The sequence below is a fragment of the Anastrepha obliqua genome, chromosome 4 (assembly GCF_027943255.1).
Source record: "Anastrepha obliqua isolate idAnaObli1 chromosome 4, idAnaObli1_1.0, whole genome shotgun sequence".
NCBI classification, from domain to species: domain Eukaryota; kingdom Metazoa; phylum Arthropoda; class Insecta; order Diptera; family Tephritidae; genus Anastrepha; species Anastrepha obliqua.
Window position 1 is genome coordinate 21,964,667 of NC_072895.1, and position 23,961 is coordinate 21,988,627.

The 23,961-nt window shown below is 36.1% G+C and overlaps 1 protein-coding gene across 4 annotated transcripts; it reads right to left on the reverse strand.

The window, feature by feature from the left end:
* Positions 1 to 1,726: 1,726 nt before the first annotated feature.
* LOC129245825 (vigilin) lies at positions 1,727 to 22,884 on the reverse strand. 4 transcript variants are annotated; one of them, XM_054884237.1, is made up of 7 exons: positions 22,847 to 22,884; positions 21,297 to 21,377; positions 9,472 to 9,552; positions 9,156 to 9,409; positions 7,196 to 9,049; positions 5,742 to 7,094; positions 1,727 to 4,329 (listed from the first exon to the last, which is right to left on the reverse strand). In XM_054884237.1, the coding sequence occupies exons 3-7, from the start codon at positions 9,500 to 9,502 to the stop codon at positions 3,961 to 3,963; spliced, it is 3,861 nt and encodes a 1,286-aa protein (XP_054740212.1). In that variant the 5' UTR covers positions 9,503 to 9,552; positions 21,297 to 21,377; positions 22,847 to 22,884; the 3' UTR covers positions 1,727 to 3,960. The 4 variants fall into 4 exon arrangements, with proteins under 4 accessions (XP_054740212.1, XP_054740210.1, XP_054740209.1 ...); XM_054884235.1 differs by having other exon boundaries at positions 9,156 to 9,412; positions 21,297 to 21,374; positions 22,847 to 22,883; XM_054884234.1 differs by having other exon boundaries at positions 9,156 to 9,412; positions 22,847 to 22,883.
* Positions 22,885 to 23,961: the final 1,077 nt, after the last annotated feature.

The window sequence follows — 23,961 nt, forward strand, 5'->3', positions numbered from 1 at the left end:
ATAAATCAGTTTAAATGTTTAGTTTAACTTTTCATCCTTATAAGCGTTTTAGAATTTCACCCAATTTTCCGTCGTCTTTCGAGCGAGTATTATAAAAAAAAGCTCTCGGCCGTTAAGGGTTAATAACCGCTCAGCACTTAAAATGCATCGAGCTATATTTTTTTGATCAAAGATAAAATTCCTTTTTCGAGTGTTGTTTTCCGCTCTTAAATAATTTGAAATAATTATTTTTTTAGTTTTAATTTTTTGTTTTATCAAAACTTTTTTGTTTTATCTATCACTTTTATATAATTTTTTTTGTCAGAAATAACAATAAAATAAAACTCAGAATATTAATATTATTAATATTAATTAATTAATTAATTTAAATATTAGTATTTCAAAATGATTGAAATGAAGATCCGCGTTATATTTTTTTGATCAAAAATAAAATTCCTCTTCCGAGTGTTATTTTTTCGCTCTGAACAAATTATTATTTTATGAGCTGTAATGTTTTTTTTTTTTCAAAACTAAACATTATTCTATCAGTTTTTTTTTTTGTTTTTCTTGATCAGAAATAACAATACAGTATGACTCTGAAATTTATTAATTTTATAGAGGCCGCAAGGCGCATTCATTAATGTATTAGATTCGCCTTGTGTAGGGCGCAAATTATAAAATTTCTAAATGACTATGATTTTTTTGTTTTTGACAAAACTCAATGATTACGGCCCCTGCTGTCTAACAAAGCAACAATCATAAACATGTATTAAACTGTGTTTTCAAGCATTTTAAAAACGAAACCACCTGTTGGCATACCATTTAGTTCATCAGGAATTTACGGAACAAACAAATTTAAATAAAACATGAAAGCAAAAATTGTGAAGACTGCATAGCAAAAGTATTAAATATTTAATAAAAAATAGAAAAATAATAATTGTTTTGAAATATTTTTCTACAACCGATTATGACACACCCATTTAGTACCCCCATCTATGTATATAAATTTTATGTGTGTATGTTTCATGAACACATGTCCTTATAATTAATGGTCACATAATATGCTGCCTTTGTTGTTGCTGTTGGCTCAAGTAATTTCAGTGTTTCCAACACTACAGTCAATTTTTTGTTTAACATTTGTTCATCAAACCAGTTGTTTTTATATAAAACAAAAAGAGACAAAATGCTAATTTACTTCACGTTTTTCTTTTTTTTTTTTGTAGTTTTAAGTTAAATCGCTGTATATGTGTTTCATTTTATTTTATTTATAATAATTGTATTTTTTATTTTTTAGTTTTGTTTCACCTATTTTTTATTTATTTAATTTTGTCTGGAATATAGGAAAATATATATATGTATGTATATATATATGTACATATACTTATAAATGATTTGTATAATATGCACATGTATTTATGTATGTTTAATATACATATGTATGTTAATGTAATTAAATTTCGTGTTTTGGTTTTGGTTTTTTTTTTTTTTTGCAATCTGCAATATAACTTATGGGAATCGATTATTTTCTTTATGTGTATATGCTTATAAAAAAATACGTCAGGTTGTACCGTTAAAACTTGTTTCTTCATTACTTCGTTTCACCAATTAGCTGTGTATTCAAGTGAAGGAAGCAAAAGAATATGTGAAAAAAAATAATGGGAATCGAAATTCCACAAAAAAAAAAAAATTATACATCGTTGTAAATTGCTATGAAAAAAGCAAAGAAAAAATAAAACACAAACTGAAATTGGTTTTACGTATTTTTTTGTTTTTTATTTTAACTATGTTTTCCATTTTTATTTATATTCAATGAATAATATAAATCGTATTTATTTGCGTTAAGGAGCTCATCAACGTCTATACTATTTATGTATATTCTGTGTATTGTATTTGTGGTTTCAATGCATAAATTTTATAAAAATCGTTGTTACTCCTTAACTCAGTTAAGTTTAAAATGTTTTGCAAAAAAAATATCATATTTTTATATAATTGTGTAAATTGCGTTAGAAAAAATAATAATTATAATAAATCGCACAAAAATGTAAAACTATAAGCCGAAAAAATGAAGACTTTTAATTGCACAGGAATACAGTTTTTCTTTTGTTTTGTTGTTTTTTGTTTCTTTTTTTTTTGTTTGTTTTTCTGCTTTATTTGATTGGAGAACTGTGTAAAGAGGTATCGTATTGTTGCTTTCAAATATATATGCACATATACATATATACTTGTAAATGACAACGCAGTTTGTTTCGACTTTCGACTTAATACAAAAAATACAACAAAAGAAAACGCAAGAGAAAATTTAAATTGTAATTGTAAGGTCTTCGCTATGCAATAAAGTTATGCTCTCGAAATAGTTTAAAGAGTTTTATGTTAAGCAAGACCCCATCGCACTCAATTGTGGTGTGTGTGTGTGGCTGTGTGTACCAATGATAGGCAGCATAATAATGTGAATCGGTTCGTAGGATTTGAAAGAGACATTTCGCATTTTAATGAGCATAGGTATAATATAATCGTTTTATATTATGTATATAATAGATAATATATATAGAGTTGATATATAATTAAATACAAATATAAAACACTTTATTTTTACATTACTCCGCAAAATTAAGATTTTATATTTAAAGAAAAAAAATATTGCCATCAGCTAACTAACTCTCTGCTGAAGCGTCTCCGTCTCCGGTTCATGATTATCCAAAAGATCAATACAAAGAAGGTTGGCAAATACTAAAATCATCTGCATTCTCTTCAGCTATGTATACTAATAAAATTATCTTTTCAATATAATTTCATATCTTCGTTGCATTTTCCACTTGCAATCTTCGCTCCCTATATAAATTATATATGTATGTGTGTATGTATATATATAAATTAAAACATTTTACGGCAGACATTTGTAACATATTTGAAAAATCTACTTGTTAAAAACACTCTACTTTACGGACACTAGAAAAGACAAAGGTTAATGTATGCTTGCATGCATCTATGCGTGTGTAACCAAGTCAAGCCTAATGTACGTATGTATGCATATAACATTTCTTTTAGCATATTCACGTAGTCGAAAAAGTAATTAAAGGTTTACTTGGGATTTAGAAGTTTTCCATTTTTTCGTTGGAGCGTTTACGTATGTAAATGAAAAGCGCGTTTGATAGAAAAGAGGTCAACTCTCTAACTGAACTGCTGAGCTTTTCACCAACGATATGCAAAATAAGAATGAACATGTGTACGTGGTGTGAGTGTGTGAGTATGATATTGAAATGCCCTGTTCCACGGTTAACTTCCAAAGGCGTAACAAACGACAACAAAAAATTTCTCACATAATAATAACGCAATTAGGCAACGCAAGATCAAGTGTCAAAAAATCCGGCAGCTATTCTGTCTGATAAATACGAGAAAGTAACTGTTATGTGAACCTACGCAAATAAAGAACATTTCTTATAACTTAACACTTTTGCTCTTATTTGTCGATAACTACGAAATGTTAACATCTACTTTTAAACCGTTATACACATTACACTTCAATTGAGACTTAGCTTGCAAAGTATTGCGTAAATTGCAAATTACAAGCATATAGAATTCCTCACTTGTTTTTAATGTTTCGATGCTGTCTTTTAAATTGGGATGTTGATTGTTGTTGTTGTTGTTTGTTTAGTGATTTGTTTTTAGTGATTCTAGTGAAGTCATTGCAACGCAAATTTGATTTTAGAACAAAAACGCTATTATGGACAACCTTCGATTTGGCACTCACTTTTGTTGGTGAGTGTGCGTATGTGCATTGCTGATCTCCTACCTAATATGCTCCTCCTTCTCAGTTTTCTGGTGTTTGTGTTTCAAGAATTTTCTTTCATCGTTTGCCTATCTTTTCATATTTTTTATATATTTTGATGCGTTTGCAATTTTTACTGTTTTTTTTTTGTCTGCTTTTTGTAAACTTCTTTTTTTACGGATTAGTATTTTTTTCTTTGTTTGAATTAATTTCGTTTAGTTTTTCGGTCCCCATGCCGATGTTAAGGGCGAAGCCACTGGTGTGGGACCGCCAGCTGCGAAATCTGGGAAATCTTCTTGCGACTGAGTGTTGGGTGCAGAGCTCTTGCCTTGCCTGTCGTTAGCTCTTTCCCATGGTGCATCCTTAATGACAAAACCATTTTCGTTTCCACCACCCGGTAGGAAGGCTGCCACTGTCTGAGGTTGTGGCGAAGGTGGCAAATTGTCCAAATATTCGTTGGTATAATCCTCGGCCATATTGAGTATAACTTCCTTGGCATTTTCGACATTCTCTTCTTTGCCGATAATTGTTACGGCATTGCGATTAGTTTGAGCATCGTCCGAAGAAGCGAATTTGATGTCCACCTGTAATATAGGACAAAATGCTGTTAGCTTCAACAATCGAAGAGGAAGAAATCAATTGTGATAATGTAATTTTCATGCCATTGACAAAGGAGAATTTCTGAGCTATAACAGAAAATCAAAAAATGGCGGAATGAATGTGAAATAAGATATGCAATTATTTTCCTTTACGAAGTACTATCCTTTAAGCATAAATAATACACTCCTCAGAACTTGTATATAATTTATTATTAAAAAGTTTCTCACATTTTCAAAATAAATGACCTGCAAGCGCTAAACGTGGATTATGGAATCATTACTGTAGTAAACGGGCGTATTGCAACCACTAAGATGCCATCTGAAAATCAAAAAACTGCAGCCATCAACTTTTCCAGCCAATTGTTACAGCTTGACCTTCTTAGGCCGTGCAACACCTTTTTCTGAAACTGTATAAACTCGTGCGCCGACTCAGAATCAAAAGGGTGAGACCAAGGTTTATATCGAGTAACAATTCGATTCATAAATTCATTACAGTTCTCGTTACAGATACAAAAATTTTCGCTAACAGTCGCCGATCTAGGGCTTCTGCAGGGCAGTGAGCACTAGCGGGGCCTATCATGCGCTGATTTGAGATATACCAGGATGATAATCAAAATGGACGTACATATTGATTTAAAAATTTCTGGATTTATTTCTTTTTCAAACAAGACCGGAAGCCTCCAAGGATGATAGATTACAGGTTTTGGCCCTCGCAAGCAATATTGTGAGAGTAACTTTAGCTTTTATGTCATAGGGGTTACGCCAGAGAAAAAGAGATGAATGAAACAAAAAAAGTTTAAAGTGAGGTAAGTTTAATACAATCAGTCGTTGTTCAGACGACAATGATGTAACATGGGCAGGAGCTGCATTGATTTTTTTGTTTATCAGTTTTTCCCTACCCCCGTTGTAAACAAATCGCTACACCACATCCCTTATTACGTCAGCAAACCAGTTGATTCCATCAAAATCGCTGAAAAACAGCGGTCTGATGTTGGGCACACATTCTGTATTCGCTCCAGAGTGGGAATCCTCCGGCCTGAACGCTGATCGTCTTCAATTTACTTCCGACAGTGCCCTTGTAATTAGATCTACTCGAATAATGATCCGTCTTTTTTTCTTTTTTTTTTTAACTTGAACTTAAACACGACTCGAAACTCAACAATAGTTTAATGAACCGATTTGAGTGAAACTAAGCAAATATTTATAATTACATAGAGAAAAATAGTGCTATGTAAAATAATCACCCCTTCCCTTTTCTGTGCCCCCCATTCCTAAAAGTGTTGACCTCCCCCACTCATACATATGTAGGGTTCGTTCATAATACATTTGTGGGTCATGAACAATTATTGATATGCGCACAAAGTTTTCAAGTCGCATTTGTATGAATTTGTGCTTACCTTATAGTCCTCGATGATCTTTCGAATGGTGCGCCCGCGATGTCCGATTATGTGTGAATGTATGCGGGAGTCCACTTCAATGACTTCACGGTACAAATCCTGCAAATCACCGACGATTTCCATAATGGCATCACGCGCTGCTTCAGTATTGGCTTGATAACCTGTGATGGTAATGATTCTTGGATCGGGATCTGTACGTTTTGGCAGCGAGATTTGCACGTCATGATCGGCGCGCAACTTATTGATAACGGCACCACGGCGTCCAATCAATTTGGAGTGGTACTGTGTATCCACATCGATTTTCAGCTCATACGAACGTAGCTCGCGATCAGCACGATCTGCTTCGTACTCTTCGATCATTTTTTCTAAAGCAGCCTTAGCTTCCTCCACGTGCGCCGGCGTACCGCTGAGTTTTATCAGGTCAGACTTTGTTTCGCTGGGCGGCAACTCAATGTGCACATCATAGGTTGACATAAATTGACGTACATTGGCACCTTTGGGACCGATGATTGTACGATGCAAATCGTAGGGCACCTCAAGCTCCTCAACGATCGGTATCAAGCCAATCAATGCTTGTTTTGCCGCTTCACATTTTTCGGTGCGGCCAGTAATGCGAATAATATCGCATTCACGCACCGGTTCGGCATTTTCATCGCAATCTTCACCACTACCATTGGTACCGTTTACTAGACCCTCAACAGGATTAGTAGCATCGCGATCGGGGAATTTAATTTGTACATCATGCTCAGAGGTCACTTGTTGCACCTTGAAGCCGCGCGCACCCATTATTGTGCGATGCAGTCGCTGCGGAATGACCACCTCAATGGTGACCTGCGCTTCCAAGTCGGCAACAATTTCGGCGATTCGTTGCTTCGCAGCCTCAATGCAATCCTTGGCTCCCTTCAAGGTAACCTTGTCAGAATCGACACCTGGCCGTGGGAAGGAAATCATAACGCCACCGTTCTCTTCCGAAATTCGATGCAAAATTTCGCCACGCTTTGCAACGAAATGTTTGTGGTACTTGGGATCGACGGAAATTTCGCCCTCGGTAACTTGATCGATGTCTTTGATGATGGCCTCCAATTGCTCTTTGGCAGACTTCACACTGTCCTCTTTGCCAATAATTATTATAACCTCCTTATCCTCATCCTCATTGGAAGGGAAAATGATGCGCGCACCAGTGGCGTCGCGGATCTTGCGGATGGAAGCTCCATTCTTACCGATTAGGAATTTATGATGCTGTTGCTTGGCACGTACCTCAGCAGTAAATGAGGCCAGTTGGCGTTCGTTGGCAAGTTCGAGAAGTTGAGCTTTGGCTTTTTCCACATCGTCTTTTGGACCACGAATTGTCACCTGGAATAAATGTATAAGATTTATAGATTTCAAGAATTATCGAATAAACAGCAAAACGATAAGTAGATTAATAGTGTACAGCATTTGGTACTACTGCTTACCTTATCGCTCTTCGAGTCGCTAGTGGGAAATTTAATGGAAACCCCCCCACATTCTTCCATAATGGCTGAAATTAGTTTACCGCCGGTGCCAATGATGGAGTTGTAGAATTTCGGCTCAATTTGCACCTCTTCAGTGACGATGTCGGACAACTCATTTTGAATCTTTTGAATACGTTCCTTGGCGTCAAGTACATTTTCCTTCTTTCCTGTGATCACAATCACTTCGTTCGTATCCCCCTCCGCTGGCAAATCGATTTTTGTTTGAGTTTCGTCGCGTATTTTTTTGATATTGGCTCCGCCTTTTCCAATTACGAATTTGTGGAACTGCTTAAATATTGGTACCTCGATGATGTGTGATGACTCCTGTATCTCCTTAACTAGTTTCAGCAAATCTTTGTGGCACTTGTCGACATCCTCTTTGGGGCCGCGTAGTTTAACAATGTCGGTATTTTCTTGAGGACTTGGTATGGTGATAGTAACCTGGCGATAGCGATCCTTGATCTCCCGTATCTTTTCGCCCTTGGCACCAATAATCGAACGATGCAAACGGCGATCGATGATCACATCCTTTGACTTTTCATTTTCCAGTTTGTCGATTTTTTCTTGTAATTCAAGCTGAGCCTGTTGAACGCCCTCCTTCGGCCCTTCAATACGTATGTTATTCTGACCTTCACGCTCTTCAATATTGATATTCACTTTCAGTTCGTCCTTTAAGCGGTTCACATTTGCGCCAGCTTTACCAATGATATGCTTATAGTAGGATGGATTCACTGTCATCACCACGTAAGTGTAGTGGTCCAAGTAGTTGCGTACAATATCGTTGAGATAATTTGTTGCCTGATCAACGCGTTCGGGATCGCCTTCTAGTTTGATTTTATCATCCAGACAGAAGACATTCACATTGGGGCATTCCTCCTCCAGTTGACGCATATTGGCACCTTTGCGTCCGATCACATATTTATGTGTCCAATTAGGCGCTTCGATTTCCACCGATTTAACGGAATTGGCCTTCTGGTAAACCACGGTCAACGCGTTACCCAATGCCACTTGCGGGCCGCGCAATGTTATTGTCTCCAATGGCGAATCTGTGGGTGGCATTTCAACTGAAACTCCAGTGATGCGAAGAATATCCGCCAACGTTGAACCTTTCGGACCGATAACATAGCGGTGCTGCGACTTCGCTACTTCAACACTAACAGTGGAGCACTTCTTTTCCATTTCTTTATAGATAGCTTCCACTTTAGCCTTAGCATTGGCTACGGCATCCTTCTCGCCCGAAATCACAATCTCGTCCTTTTGTACCGATTGTGGCGGTACATTGATCTTCGCCCCGGTTTCTTCCATCAACTTGGCGAGGTTCTCATTATTAGGGCCCACAATAAACGGATGATACACTTTTGGCACCGAAGTGCGATCCGAGCACTTCTTATACTGTTCAGCCGATAATTGGCGGATCTCTTGCTCGGCCTTTTCAATACCCTCCTTAGTACCCAAAATGGTGACCACCTCACTCTCCTCCGTTTGAGTAGGGATGTTTATGCGTGTTGCGGTTACACGCTCCAGCTCACGCAAACGTTCGCCGCGCTTGCCGAGAATGACACGATGGTGCTCTTTCGGTATCGATACCTGTTTGCTGGCTTGGGTTGAGAAATGCATTAGAATGCGACGGCGTGCATCCAATATTTCGCTTTGCTTGCCCTTAATCAAGAAGGTCAGAGATTGATTTTTGCCACTGGCGATTTCAATTTGAGCGCCTGTATCCTTTGAAATTTGCTGACAGATACGCTTCGATTCACCCTCACCGAACTTGTCCGATTCAGTAGTTTTTCGCTCATCGCCAGACACGTGCAACACCTATCGTCCATATACGTGTGAATATAAAAAGTATACGAATATAATACATGCAAATCTATGTATATACAAATAAAATCTATCTAATCTAACAGTTTTTTATACTGACCTGGGTTTTTTGCGTAGTCGTTACACGCACACAGGGTGGGCCAGCGTTACTGCTCAGTGGAGCGGCGGTATTCGCTGGCAATGCCGGGAACAAGTCGTCATAACTAAATGTTGGCGTTGGATTGTTGGTGGTGCCGCTATTGGTGCTTGTCGGCGTAGCGACAGAAGTGGGTGAGGATGGTTGCTCGAGCTGGGCCTGCTCTTGTTGTTGGTTGTTGGTGATAGTGTTGGTGTTGATTTGTTGTTCAACGGTCTCTACTGCGAAAAATATGCAATTTAATGATTGAACTAAGTGATTGTATTCATACAAAACCAACCGTTTGATTCTTCCATCACTGCTGCTTGCATTACTTAAAAAAGAGAAGAGTCCTTTTTCGTTCCAAGTCGTTACAGTACCACTACAAAGGAGCGAGAAAGAATGTTTAGGTTTTCAATTGCTATTTTTAATATATTTTTAAATATAAATAATATTAAATATAATAAATAATAATATAACAAAAAATAGTTGAGTTGATGTTCATGCGCAGGTGTATGTTTGAACTTTTCAACATTATAACCTCCTGGCAAGGACCTAGTGGAATCAGTGTGGATGCTCTTCTGAGCTCCTCTTGCATGGTGTGTCGTCCATCACAATTTGCAGCTTAGTAGCCGCCGTCACTTCTCTGGCTAATCGCTGCTTTATGGTCTGGCAACCATAGGAGTTGATTGCGATTGCGCGTCCCTAGAGAGTTTTGTCTCTCTATGAACTTCGGGACTAGTGCACTACGGCAAACGATAATAAAGTGGCACTCAAAACTTGACTATCGCTTAGGAGAGCAAATCGCTCATTGAGAAGATTTATGTTTACACACAAACTGAAGATATATTTTGAAAAATGCTCTATAAGGGGTTAGGGGTAGTCAGAATTTTCAAAAAATTGGATTTTTTTTTGCATTTTCTTAAAATTTAATATCTTTAAAATATTGTGTGAAAATTTGAAGTGAATCCGACAATTACTTTACGAGTTATTCAACAATTAACAAAGGGCGCTCGGGCGCTCCGGAGCAGATAGCAAAACTTTAAATGCGTTTTTCTCAAAACTATGTTTTTTGAACTGGTGATCAGTGTAACTTAAAGCCGCTTGGTAGATTTTAATAAAATTTATACTGCTTTTGAAAAACATAAAAAACTCGTGCCTGATCGAAGGATTTTTGTTTTTCAAAAATTTCGATTTTTTTTTTAATTTTTTTCTCGAAAATCTGAAAAATATTTCTTGATATTGTTAATAAAAAAAAAAAAAAAATGTTCTTCGATCAAGATTTTCTATTAGTAAAACTAATTTCTCTTGTCCGATTGATTTTTCCAAGGACTTGTGATGATCAACGCAAGGGTATTCTGGAGAAACGGGATGCCCACAGAGAGCGATAACTTTTACAATTATTATTTTTGTTTTGTTTTTTTCTGAAATTTTGCTACAATCAAGTCGGAACATGATGTATTAATGCAATGTTTTTATTTTTGTAAAATGAGCAATTGACTAGCAAAAAAAAAATTATTGAAAATCATCATTTTTTCAGGCCTCAGACTATCCCTAAACACTTAAAACTTGACTATCGCTTAGGAGGGCAAACCGCTAATTGAGAAGATTTATGTCTACACACAAAAACTGAAGATTTCTTTTGAAAGATGCTCTATAAGTTGCCCATCGGCACCGGTAGTTATGTGTTGCCAGTTATGCACAGAGACTTAGCAGTAACACCACTATTTTCCTACAAAAAGGTATTTACTTTCCTATCTTTATTAGACTTAAATTGGAATAAACTTCAATTTTCGTATTATAAATTCTGCTGTATTATCAGACTTCACTCCAGGGAGCATATATCTCTTCTTATCACCTTACTTTTGTCAGTGGATGACAACTTCATGTGCAGATCAGAATTGTGAAATCGTACACGTCTCAGAAAAAGTCATTATTTATTCTATAATATTTTGAATACTGATAAGAATTTCATATTTCTGTTTTCTTTTTATGTGCCACACATTTTAATTGGCGCTTAAACGCCAACTACATTGAGGGTCTCGACTGCACGACTGATAAGCAACTACTCTGAGATAATTACACCGAAACACATACGAATGTATGTACATACATGTATAACTGTATATGATTATACAAAAATCGAAGCGTTTAGTTCAGCTAAACAGCCCACAAATGAGTGTAAGTTAAATAAGTTACAAAAAAAAAACTATAAAAACGCTTATGATTAGGCTTCCAAAGGAGTCGACCAAATTTAATAACTTTACTTGTGTTGGCATATGTAGATTCATATTTTTTTTTATAATTAGGTGTTTATATACGAGGCACAGAGTGCTTCACACATACATATGCACTACCGTGCGCTTCGATAAAAGTAAGAGAGAAATTCCACGTACATATTTATGTATTCAGAAAGCGACCAATATTCTGTTCAATTACACTGATTATTGCTAATTCTTGCGTTTATTTTGTGTTAACTTTCGCTCCGACTTGCCTCTATTATTATTACTCGTTTATTCAAGGATATCGAATAATTTTCCCAGTCCAAGATGCTTTGGCGCGCTGCAACAATTAAGTTCGGATCATTGATCTCAAGGCCGATAGGACTATCAGTTAGCTTTCCGAGTGGTGTAAAATACAACGACTTAAGGGAGGGGTCTAGGGTTTGACTTTCAAAAAATCGATTTTTTGGAAATAGCTTTTTCTTATAGTAAATCATCTCAAAAATATTGTCCCAAAATTTCAGCTCAATCGGAGCAAAACTTTTGGAGTTATAGACGTTTTTGTCCCCACTCCTCTGCGACAGCTGCGAGCGTTTGGAGCGGAGCGTTACGTTTTTCTCGAAACCACTTTTTCAAAGTCCGTGACTATTAGAACTTCAACAATATTTAACCGATCCTTTTCAAATTTGGTATACAACTTCTATATATAAAATACCTCCCCCCCACTGAGAGATTTTTCACTTTTTTGTTTTACATTAAGGGCGGTTTCCACTTATACAGCGAAAAAATCAGTGAAAATCGCACTTTTTGCTTCAAAAACGCGCTGGCAACGTAAAAATTAAAAAAAAAAAATCGGAGCCAGTGGGGGGAGGTTTTGGTGATAATTTAACCAAATAATTCTGTTTTTTTTTATTTCAGGTGATTCTACAACTAGATACGATAGTCACCGCAAATCACCTTTTGGAAAAGGCGTTTTCGGAAAAGTTACCTCACCGGCTTATTTCCCGATATTTTCTTACAAAAATTTAGTACAATATTGTTGAAATGATGCTTTATAATGTACAAAAAGTTTAAATACATTTTCACTATTCATATCTCTAAAGCAAAGTCTCAAAAATTCATTAAAAAAAATGCTCAAACCCTAGACCCCTCCCTTAAAGTTTTTTGCCGTTAATGAATCGGGCATGCGATGTTTGCCTACATAAACTTAGAAAAAGAACAGTTGGTTTTATGCGAGTCTTTTCATCATAAAGGGCGATCAGATTGGGAGGTAGTTTTTCCCCAATAGGGGTTTTTTTGACAAATCACGCGTGACTACTGTCAAACTAAATACATAATTTTTTTCATTATTCATTGATATCTCATAATGGAAAAACTTAGGCCACAACCACTTTTACAAATCGTAAAACTGCATTACGAAACTCGACGTTCTGTGAAAAGTGTTCATCGCGCGCTCAGGCCAACTTATGGTATACAGCGATGAGTCCCATTTTTGGCTTAATGGCCACATCAATAAACAAAATTGAAGCCATTCAAGAACAGTCATTACATCCATTGAAAACAACCGTTTAGTGCGGCCTATGGGCCGGAGGAATCATCGACCCATATTTCTTCAAAGACGAGGCTGGTGCCAATGTAACGGTGAATGGCGAACGCTATCGCGCCATGATAAATGATTTTTCGATGCCGGAAATTGAAGCCCTCGATCTCCACTACATTTGATTACAACTAAACGGCGCTACTTGTCATGCAGCCCATGAAACAATAGATTTACTGCGTCGTCGTTTCGTTGAGTAATTTATCTCTCGTCTCGGATCAGTGGATTGGCCTTTTATTTTTGAGGGTATGTAAAGTCTAAATACTTTGTGGGCAAACCAGCTGCGATTGAGGCATTGGAAGCCAACATTCCTAAAGTTTTTCACGAACTACCGACCGAAGCGAGTCTTTCAAAATTAGTGTTTACGGATGACCGAATTACGGGGCAGTTGCGGCCAACATTTATCTTTAGGCCAAGGGTTTGTCTTTAAAAAGGTTAAATGTCATGAATAGTGCTACACAAAAATAATATAGATTGGCCGACACCTCTAAATTGATCAGCCCTTATAATACAAATACAATCGCGCGTTCCAAATTGCCTGCCGAGGGACAACCGCTGTTAGAAAAACCTTTTGATGCCCTATTTTCTCCACATTTTACGTACGCTAGTTTCAATGATCGTCGTTTCGAAGAAGTTTTTTCAAAGCTATGTTTTTTGTTTACAAATTAAAAAGTAAACTAATGGCGTTCCAATTAACTTTATATATTTTATAATTGAATTTCAGGGAAAACACTGTTCGAGTATATAAATAACACAGCCATACATAAAATTTTACCGCGATCCCACTACTACTTTTCAATGCTGAGCACAAACCTCTTTGGCAAATCCCACAAATTTTTTTAGAATTTCGCCGCCATATTCATATACAGGGTCCGCCATATAACTTTACGGAATTAAAAATGCTATGAAAAAGAAACTACTCAATATTTTTCCAAACTGTTTTTTTTATTTTAAAGTACAATCCTTCCGGTTAATGATGGAACACAACTTCATTCATATGGCTGCCTCGGCTAGCCATGCACCATCCCATACGATGGGTCCAATTTTTCAACACATTTTCGATTGTATGCGGCTGTATTTCAGCTATGACATCGTGTTGGCATAACACTGGTCTTTGACGGCGTTGGTTTGTCAATAAGCAACCCAGTTTCTCTTACTTTTTTCGCAAAGTAACGCACATACGCTTCATTCGGTGCTTTTCTTCTTCCCATTGCCGTACGTAATTTTCGTACACATTCTGCAATAATATCATGATTTTCAAAGCAATGTCGCAATATTTCCCAGCGTTCTTTGAGCGTATACACAACCATTTTCGTTCAGCGGAAGAATAAAACTAATTTTCTGTCAAATCAGATGACAGCTAAGTGTTACCATTCTTCAAATAATACCTAGTTCAAATCCGTAACGATAGATGGCGGGCCCTATACATACATTTATTTACAGAATCATTCCGCTCACCAAGCGATAGAATTTTATGTGAAGCCACAACAGTTTAGCGATGTTCAAGCAACTTTGTTTTTAGACTGTTAGCTCACAACTGGCATGTTGAGACCAGCGTTTCCAGATATAATGAGGGATATTTTAGGGATTATGCTTACGCTTACCAAATTTAATCGCTCATTGTTCATTTGTTCATTACTCGTTTGCTTTTCTTTGATCACAACAAATTTTTGAGAAATAATCTAGTGCTGCCAAATCAGATTCAACGTTGGATTAAAGGGAATTTTTTTTGTGTTGGTGGCGAATAGATGAAGCAACTGGTATAAATATGTATATGCATATGTATCTTGGTAGCGCTGGAATAGAGCTGCCTAAAAATACATTACTTGTAAAATAATGAGTCATACCAGTTTTATGGGGTATAACTACTCTCATTAACGGCGAATCTTGTTCGATAACTTTGTTGTTGCTTTCACATGTAAATTTGTTGTCAAGTTAGCCGAGCAGAGAGATAGCGAGCAGAGAAGTGGCGATTAGAAGAGGCCTTTGATCAATTTGCATAAATATATCTGTTTTTTGTGTAGGTAAGATTTCGTTTAAATGTGCATTCTTTAGATTCTCAGTAATCCTATTCTAAATAAAATTAAGTCAACTTCACTTTTAATGCTCCTCCCACTTTTTTTCTGTTTAATAACACTAACAATTTTTTCCGTTATAGCAGCTTGCAAAACTTATTTTATTATATGAAGCAAATTTATTCATATTTTAAGTAAATTCCTGGGCACATATTGCAGTAAATGGTGGTGTGTGACAACGAAATAAACCATCACCAGCCATCAATCCAAATATAGAGCGTAAACGAAAATTCTCTCCCAAAGAGAAGAAAAATGAAAAAAAACCTAACAAACGGTAAATTCTCCAATCACTTGCAAAAACTAGTAGGAGAAGACATATCACCTGAGATTATTTACAACATTTTTGTTAATATTAATTAAATAAACCAAAAACAATAAAATATTCTACCAAACCAATTTCTTTGAAGAAAACCATTTCAAAACAGTCTTGGCAACTGATTGTAAATTTTTTAGCCCATATGTGAACGGGTAGATAAATTTTTATGTATTTAAGCCTTAGAGTACGGAGTGGGGGACTTTAGGTCCCCCAAGATTAGTTTTTCTTTAATAACTTCGTAAATAATTTCTATCTGTCTTTTTCCCTTTAGGTAGTCGAGTTTTATTTTAAATCCTGTACAAAAGCTTATTAGTGGCATTCTATTATTAATTTATTTATAATTATAAGGTAAGTTTTTCATTTGGGGGACCTAAGTTACCCCACTTTTTACTTTACGTTACGGATTTCGTTTTTTTAGGGTCAAATATGAAAAACCGGGCAAAAAATGTATCCCAGCAACAGATAGAAGACAATTTGGATGACAGAAGTGACAGTGAGGAGAATTCTTCTGATACATAAGCAGATTGTAACAGTGACAACAGTAATTTTATACCTGGTATTTATGCGAGTGAAACCAGCGAAACGGAAGACGAGATTGACAAAAAAAAAAACGTTTTCAGTCAAAAAAGGAAGCGATGATCACCGATTTTATAGATTACAACGGTATTGCACACCACGAGTTTTTGGCAGAAGGTCAGGACTATTATTTGGGCGTTATGAGACGTTCATATGAAGCAATTCGGTGAAAAAGAAAGTATTTGTGGGAAAACAACTCGTAGGAACTGAGATTACAATTCACTCACACAGATGTCAACCAGATGTGATCGAACAATTTTAAAAGTACTCTAGTGCATACATCGAACAGACCTAATGATTAATTAATTGTATCTTGTTTTATTTTACTATTTACAACAAATTTCATTTTTATTTTTGTTTTTCACTTCAACTGAAAATAAATGAAACACCTTTACAATTTTAACAATAATTGTACCGAAATATTTTTGTATGAAATTTTTGGAATATTGGGGAGCTGATATACACCTAATTCTCTTCTTACACGAATTAAAAAGAAAACAATTCTTTTCCCACACGAATTGTTTTGTTTTAACACCATTTTCAATATTTTATGAATTTTTCTTTAATCTCATAGAGCAGGTAGGTAGGTAGGTGAAATGGTAGAAGTGCCAGTCTGGCACTCCTCAAGTAACACTAAAGCGCCATTTGGAGCCATTATGAAACCTCCAACATGCAGATATCTACAGCCAGCCAGGGAAGATTGATGGGATTTAGGTTGGCGCACTGCCTCAGACTGTCGAATAAAGGAGGACCCAGTGATTTAAATCGTCTAGCTGCCAAACTCTGACATTTACAGAAAAAGTGCTCAACAGTCCCCTTCTCTGAAGCTTCTGCAATGGAGATTAAATGGTAAGCCTAGCTTTTCCACGTATGTGCCGATCGTCCAGTGACCGGTAAACACAGCTACGAGTTTGGAAATTGAATGGCGAGGAGTTCAAAGGACTTTCTGAGTCCTTCATATATTGTACTGGGGCCAAATTGTCTTCGAAATAGCACATGAAGAAATAGAGGTCCATCTTTTCTGCGCTTTCTTGAGAAATAATTTATGCAGTTCCCTTTAACAACTGTCAGGGGTATGCCGATGCCCGGGTAGAGCGTCTCTGAGGCCAATTTAGTCCCCTTCCCGGCAAGCTCATCAGCAATTTCATTTCCCTCTATGTTCCTATGTTCTGGAACCCAGATTAGAGAAATGTTAACTGCACACCTAAGAGATTTGATCTCCTCCTTCCAAGAGTTTACTAGTTTCGTTCTGCACCATGGCGTCGTCAGAGCTTTGATCGCGGCTTGTCTATTGGAGAAAATGTTAATATCTCCTTCGCTCCCGCGTTCCCTAAGCATTTTGCTTGCCTGCAGGATCGCAAAAATATAAGAATAGAGCAAATAGAGTGAGATTTTTCGATGCATGTAAAGCGTTTAAATTAGTATCAGCAAAAGTCTATGAGACTCGATAGATTTTGCTCTCGCTGTTTAATAATTTATTTCTTATAGTAATTGAATGATTTAATGTCTAAGCACGAAATAAATTCTTAAGTGAACTCAAAAAGTATTTTTTTAAATATTGTTTTCACCTAATTCTCTTTATACACGAATTTTGTTTTTTTGACGAATTTTTTGGGAACGTATCTATCGGGCAGATACTCCCTTCATAGGTCCTTAACCTTTCTGCGGAAATAACGTCTTTGTCTGTCTTTCTACGTGAGCAGGAACAACGAAGCTTAATCGATTACTGCAGAGCCCAATCGGACATGCGACAGTCGAAAAAACTCATAGATCCAGAACGGATGAAGGCAGAAGCTATCCTTAACCTAAGCAGGAAAAACATAAAACTTTGCACTGAACGACTAACAGGACATTGTAAACTTAATTATCACATGAAAAAGATAGGTGCGATAGAGAGCGATTTTTGTAGACTCTGCAAAGAGGCTAAGAATGGCTATGCGATTGTTCAGCAGTGACACGACGGGGAATGGGGCTATAGATCCAAACCTCCTGGGTAGAAATTAAGCCTACAGCAGTTTGAGGATTTATTAGCAGCCTAAAACTGTTTGAGTATGTCGCAATGCACAAACAGCCAATCATAATGATAATCTATCGTGTGAGAAGAAAATCAGGTGTATGTATTATAATTTCTTACATTTCTAGGAAATGCTCATTGCATGGCTTTACGTATTTAATTTTCCTTTTACAAAAACGGTTTAAAGTCATCATACACTTTATATGTCCAAAGGGGGACACTAACTAGCAACTTTTAAATTATAATATTCTTCTTCGTCGTCGGAGATAGTTTAATTCAATTCTTAATAAATAATATACACAGATGGAACATAACAAAAAATAACTAAATTCATTTTAGCATCGCAATAGTGATGAGCGTTAGACACAAATACATAGTGCAGTGCAATGTCTGGTTATAGAGCAATTTGCAAGATCGATTTCTGTCATTAATCGAAACCAACAAGAGTTGAATCTTAGTAGCATTGCAGTTAACGCCTACCTATTACCGAGAAGAATGCGTTTAGCAATATTGCCCTACCTCATAGTACAGTGTAACTGAAACTGATCGCAACAATCGAATAGTACCATCCAAACACTGTTAAGTAGTGGTAGTGCACTGGTATCAAGAAACAAGCCAGCAAACGGCAATTTGGACCATTGTCATTGTGAGCTTTCTTGGCATTTATAATTTACTAAGTTTTTATTTTTTATTTTTCATTTTTTGTCTTTTGGTTGCAGAACACCAAATACCAAACACCAGCACCAGCACCATACCTAGCCCATATTCCTCTTTCTACAAATCTACAAATGCAGACGGGCATTTGTATGCGAATGGCACAACTATAGCACCGCCGCCGCCGTAAAACTAGCTAACAGCAATAAGCTAAATAGTTGTTGCATTGCTTTCAAGTTGTGGTACGAAAATGTGTCAAAAGAATGTGGTGGAGAAATAAAGAAAACCCGGATAGGATCTACCGCCGTCATCAACGCCACCACCAATACCAGTATCAAATAAATATTCGCCAAGACACTGGCCAAGCTTTCGTTCACACGGAGCGCAACAGAAGAGGCGGTAGCGGTAGACGACACGGCATAGTAAAGCCGGTACAATGGACAAGTGTATTGGTGCGTTTTTATATTTGTTTTATTCAAGTTAACGTAGATCGTGCGAACGGCCTGTTGGAGTATTCGAAACAGTTGACTGCTTGAGTAGACAACAGGTAAAACCAACCAACAATTTTTCCTCAATTATTTTTTTTTTTTCTATTTCTCAAAGCATACTAGTAAAACGTGTGACTGCATAGCTCACTCACTGACTCTGCGGCTTATAGACTTGAAATAATTTAGTCATATACATATTTTGTTTCTTCGCCTATATTTTTACTGTGTTAATTTTACTTTTTAATTTAAGCTAAAGGATTAATTACTAAAAATCATAAAAAATTGGTATTAGAATTTTTTTTTCTAAAAATATAAAAACAAAGGCAATAACGTCCATTTTGTTCGATGTTTGGTTGTGTATAAAACGCAATCGCTCTAAGACAGCACCAAAGTTATAAGCATCGCAGTCACAATTACCAGCGCCATCGGCAACATAGCGCTGGCAGCGCCGAAAACACATTTTGTCGACGTGTCAGCGCGATTCAACCATTTCACAAATTTGGAAACTTCTGATCGTAACGATCACGTCAGCAACTGCGTGAAGCTAAGCGTACTTACTGCACGCCAGCTAGAGACAGCGGCTGCGGTGTTTTTTTTTTCTACCCACTCGTTCATTGTGTATACACATTTTTTTTTTATACTGTTCATATCACGACTTTCATATTTCCACCTTATCACCAAATGCTTTAGTAATGATTATACTGACGACTCTGCACATTTCGTAGCCAGACACTGCATGGCAAGGCGGATATTGGAAAGGAATTAAACATTTATGTAAATATTTAAGATCACTGAAAATACAGTATAAAATTTCCTACAAAAAACTGATAACTAATGAAGTATGTTTTTTATTTGTTGTAAGAGCATGACTGATCTAGCTGAAAAGATTATTTCCATAATCTAAGAACCGAGTGCAATATTACAATGCTACACAACTTCTATTCCCAGAGGCTATAAATAAGAAAGATTTACTTTCTGGAGCAAGAAAAGCCTGACGAGCCCTTTCGCTATTCGCTTCATTTGCAGTCGGCTATGTTAGCTTTACCTGATGACCCGGTTTTTGTGCAGTTAGAAAATCGAATACCCAAAGTAAAAGGGGAATGTTTCATGCTGTTACAACAATGCTCCTACGGAATTATCATATGTTTATCTATGACTATTGTTTACAGTAATCAGTTGAGTTTTAAAATGTGTTACTCAAACCACGTGCGTTAAAAAACAGCTATGACAACTTCTACTTGCAAATATATACTTCGCTTTTTGTCACATGGCTGAGCGATTAAAAATTAGCTGATTAAGAAAGGTGTCAATAAAACTCGGAAAAACAATATTAACTGGAGTTTCAAAAACACAGGCATACCCTTTTATTTCTACAGCACTAACACACATGTGAATAAAAATCAGGTTATATTTAAATTTGCGGGTTTTATAGAAGTTTTAGAAATATCAAAAGTTAGAAGATTTTCTACAACTCTGGGGTGAATTAAGTAAGCGTTTTTATAAGAGATGACATTATGGCGCCCTGCTAAATTCCACGACTTGCTAATACTTGCAGTTTTTGTTAATGCATAATACAGTACACAAACAAAATACATATACTGTAAGCATTGGGAAATTAGTTCAATACTAGGCATTCTTCAAATTTGATTTGTTTGAAACAGCAAAGTACTAACCAAAATCAAACCAAGTGTCACTGTGCGCCATATTCTTCGCTTCAAAAATGTGCAGACGTGACGTGATCCGCAGTCAACTGAAAATGTGCTTATGCACACTTGCATTACTAAGCGAATTCGTAAAAGACAAGACGGTATAGTAACGATCACTCCGGAACAGAATAACATTGTAGAAGCAAAATATTTGTATGTACATATATACAGAAACTCGTCGCTTACATTATCACGTACTTTCACCGCTCAAACCTGCTATTCTAGTGTTGTTGGTGTTAGTATTACCAGTTTTCCATAAATTTAACTCCTTTACGCGCCCTCACTCTTAACACAAAGATCATATGTCCACACACGAATTCTCTCTAAGCCCACGAAACTTTTCATTACAATGAAAATGTTCGTGAAGTGATCAGCTCTGCACTTATGCATATTTACATTAAGTAGACTTGTTTAAATAAATTAATTGGATTTAACTCTACTTAGATATACTATTTAAGAGAGAAATTTATCAACTTACTGTACTGTAAATTCCAAAAAATCCGGCCTATTTAACTGCTACCGCGGTGAAATCCAGTTTGATAACTTGGGCTGTCCTCTACTGAAAATAAATTGAATTGAGCAAGCCGTAAGTAGGGTAGATACGCATTTTTTAACAAAAGCATGTTTATTTGTATATTTTGCAATTTACTTCAAACGCAAAAAAAAAAAAAGATAACTAGTTAAGTCCTGATTCAAAATTTCTTAAGCTTATCACCGATTCTCTGATTAAATACAAGTAGATGCAAAGGAGCTCATGTAGACGTATTGGTTTTATTTCATAAATGTTATTTCCACTAGGAAATTTATGTCTTCGTACGCTTATGATCTTCAAAAATATACGAATAATGCCTATATATTAATATTTGATGTGCTATTTTTTCATGAATTGCATTCCATATTGTGCACTTTTCAGTCAATGATAATGATAACGTGATACGGAGAATTAACATGCGTGGCAATGCTATTATCAACCTTTTACTGTCATGATAAACAAATTTATTCAAATAAAGAGCATAACAAATGTGTTTCCATATTAGTTATGCATCCCGATCCTACATACTTAAATACCCAGCAAATATAGGCAATATTAATGATTTGGTCTACTGTATTTATGCACATAGATGTGTATTTTAAAGCGAAAGTGCTGCACTGCTCCGTTTATCACTGGATTTTATTCCAACTAATTTATATGTCGCGTGGCAAAACTTAGCTATCTCTTGGCTGCAATGTGTTAAAAGCAGTTCGACACTCACGACTTTAAAGAAAATTAACTCTGAATCGAACCTAAAAAAATGCAGTTTTATTTTTCTTTCATTGGCATTTGCAACTTGAAAAGCAAGAATGAAAAGAAAAACGTGTTTTCCGCAGCATCGTTGGCATTATGCGCCAACGTAGACGCGAACTGTGACAGAGTCGAAAACGCTGCGACGCTTGTCGCCATACATCCAAAGCCGACAAAACCTCCACGTACCAAACATCAGTGTTGCCATTTCATTTAAAAATGTCATTCCGTTTCACAAATCATTCACTACTTCTTTCCGCCTACAATATTAGTAATCTTTATGGCAATATCAATAGGAAACAAGAATTAATGTTAGTTTCAACAAAGTTTCTTATCGTAGACATTATCGAAGTAATTAAATTGCCCACTCCGTTCATCCATTCCACATGTATTCTAAATAGTCGCATAAATGTCCATGCTTGTATTTGTGTTAGCCCACACTCTGCTAACATCGACGCAAACGTCAACTCGCTGCCGACGTCACCGCACCAGTGCGCTTGACTTGGTGGCACATCACAATGAGACAACCGCCGCTGCAGCAAAGGCGGCCTCAATTTCTTTTCCTTTCATATTTTTCCAACCACATTTGTTCACTTTGCCTAAAATTCGGCCAATGTGTAATACACTTCCCACAGCAAATCTATTATAATCTAAGGAACTCTATACAATTATTCTTTATCTACAAATTTTAACTTTACAAGTGCCTAGATTTTGGCTGCACACCGCGCAGTAATATTGAAACGTACCGATTCTTAGACGACCAAGTGTTAAATGATGTCGTGATGTCGTGTTAATTTCTGAGTTTCTTAATTTCTTTTACATTTGTTCGTGCACAGGGTTGCACTCGTGAACAGGAAATATGTGAGGGTAACTCTACAAATGGCGATCTTTAACCCACTGTCATGCTAAAATAGCTGCAGAAATATTATTTAGAATATTAAGAAATAATTGCCTGACAAATTTATTTGAATTGAATTGAATTCGGAAATAGTTTCAAACATGTTCGGTGTAAACAAGCATGGTAAGTTAATCAGTTGCAAAACTGTCCATATGGCCACTAAACTAGCGGATCGAAATGGAATGAAAGATGGTGTGAGTAATTTTTGTATTAGAAAAGCTTATGCAAGCCATTTTGCATATATGGAATATGACATTGTTCAAATGGCGGGTATGGCTTCACACAGTGGCACGAATATGAGAGGTTTAAGTTTCAGTGACTCTGTCGCATAGATCAGGCGTAATTTAAACCGTGGCCTGGGTTATGTTGACCTTGAAGTCATCAGTCGATTGCGACTTAATAATAGGCTTAATAATAATAATATTTTTTTTATATTGAATAAACTTTGCCATTAAGCATGCAACCGCATTTCATTAGAATAATTTCATCGGGGGTAAGGGATAAACGCTAAAAAAAAAAGAGGTTGTCTGCAAAGTCGGTTTACTGACGATAGTTTAACGTGATAACGTCATAAGAAAATACTGATTGAATGGTTGCATTTTTCAAAAGAAAATTTTAATTTTATTTGTTTGATACATATTTTGTATGGATATAGAGAATGAGTTAACATTAACATAACATATACTTTAACATAACATAACATAACATAACATAACACAACATAACATAACATAACATAACATGACATAACACAACACAACACAACACAACACAACACAACACAACATAACATAACATAACATAACATAACATAACATAACATAACATAACATAATATAACATAACATAACATAACATAACATAACATAACATAACATAACATAACATAACATAACATAACATAACATAACATAACATAACATAACATAACATAACATAACATAACATAACATAACATAACAT

Bases quoted from the DNA above. Each gene is read 5' to 3' on its own strand.
- LOC129245825 (XM_054884235.1), bottom strand. From the start codon at position 9,502: ATGCAAGCAGCAGTGATGGAAGAATCAAACG. The intron at 9,050-9,155 runs GTCAGTATAAAA...TATGGACGATAG, and splicing joins CGACTACGCAAAAAACCCAG to GTGTTGCACGTGTCTGGCGA. The intron at 7,095-7,195 runs GTAAGCAGTAGT...CATTTATTCCAG, and splicing joins GCGACTCGAAGAGCGATAAG to GTGACAATTCGTGGTCCAAA.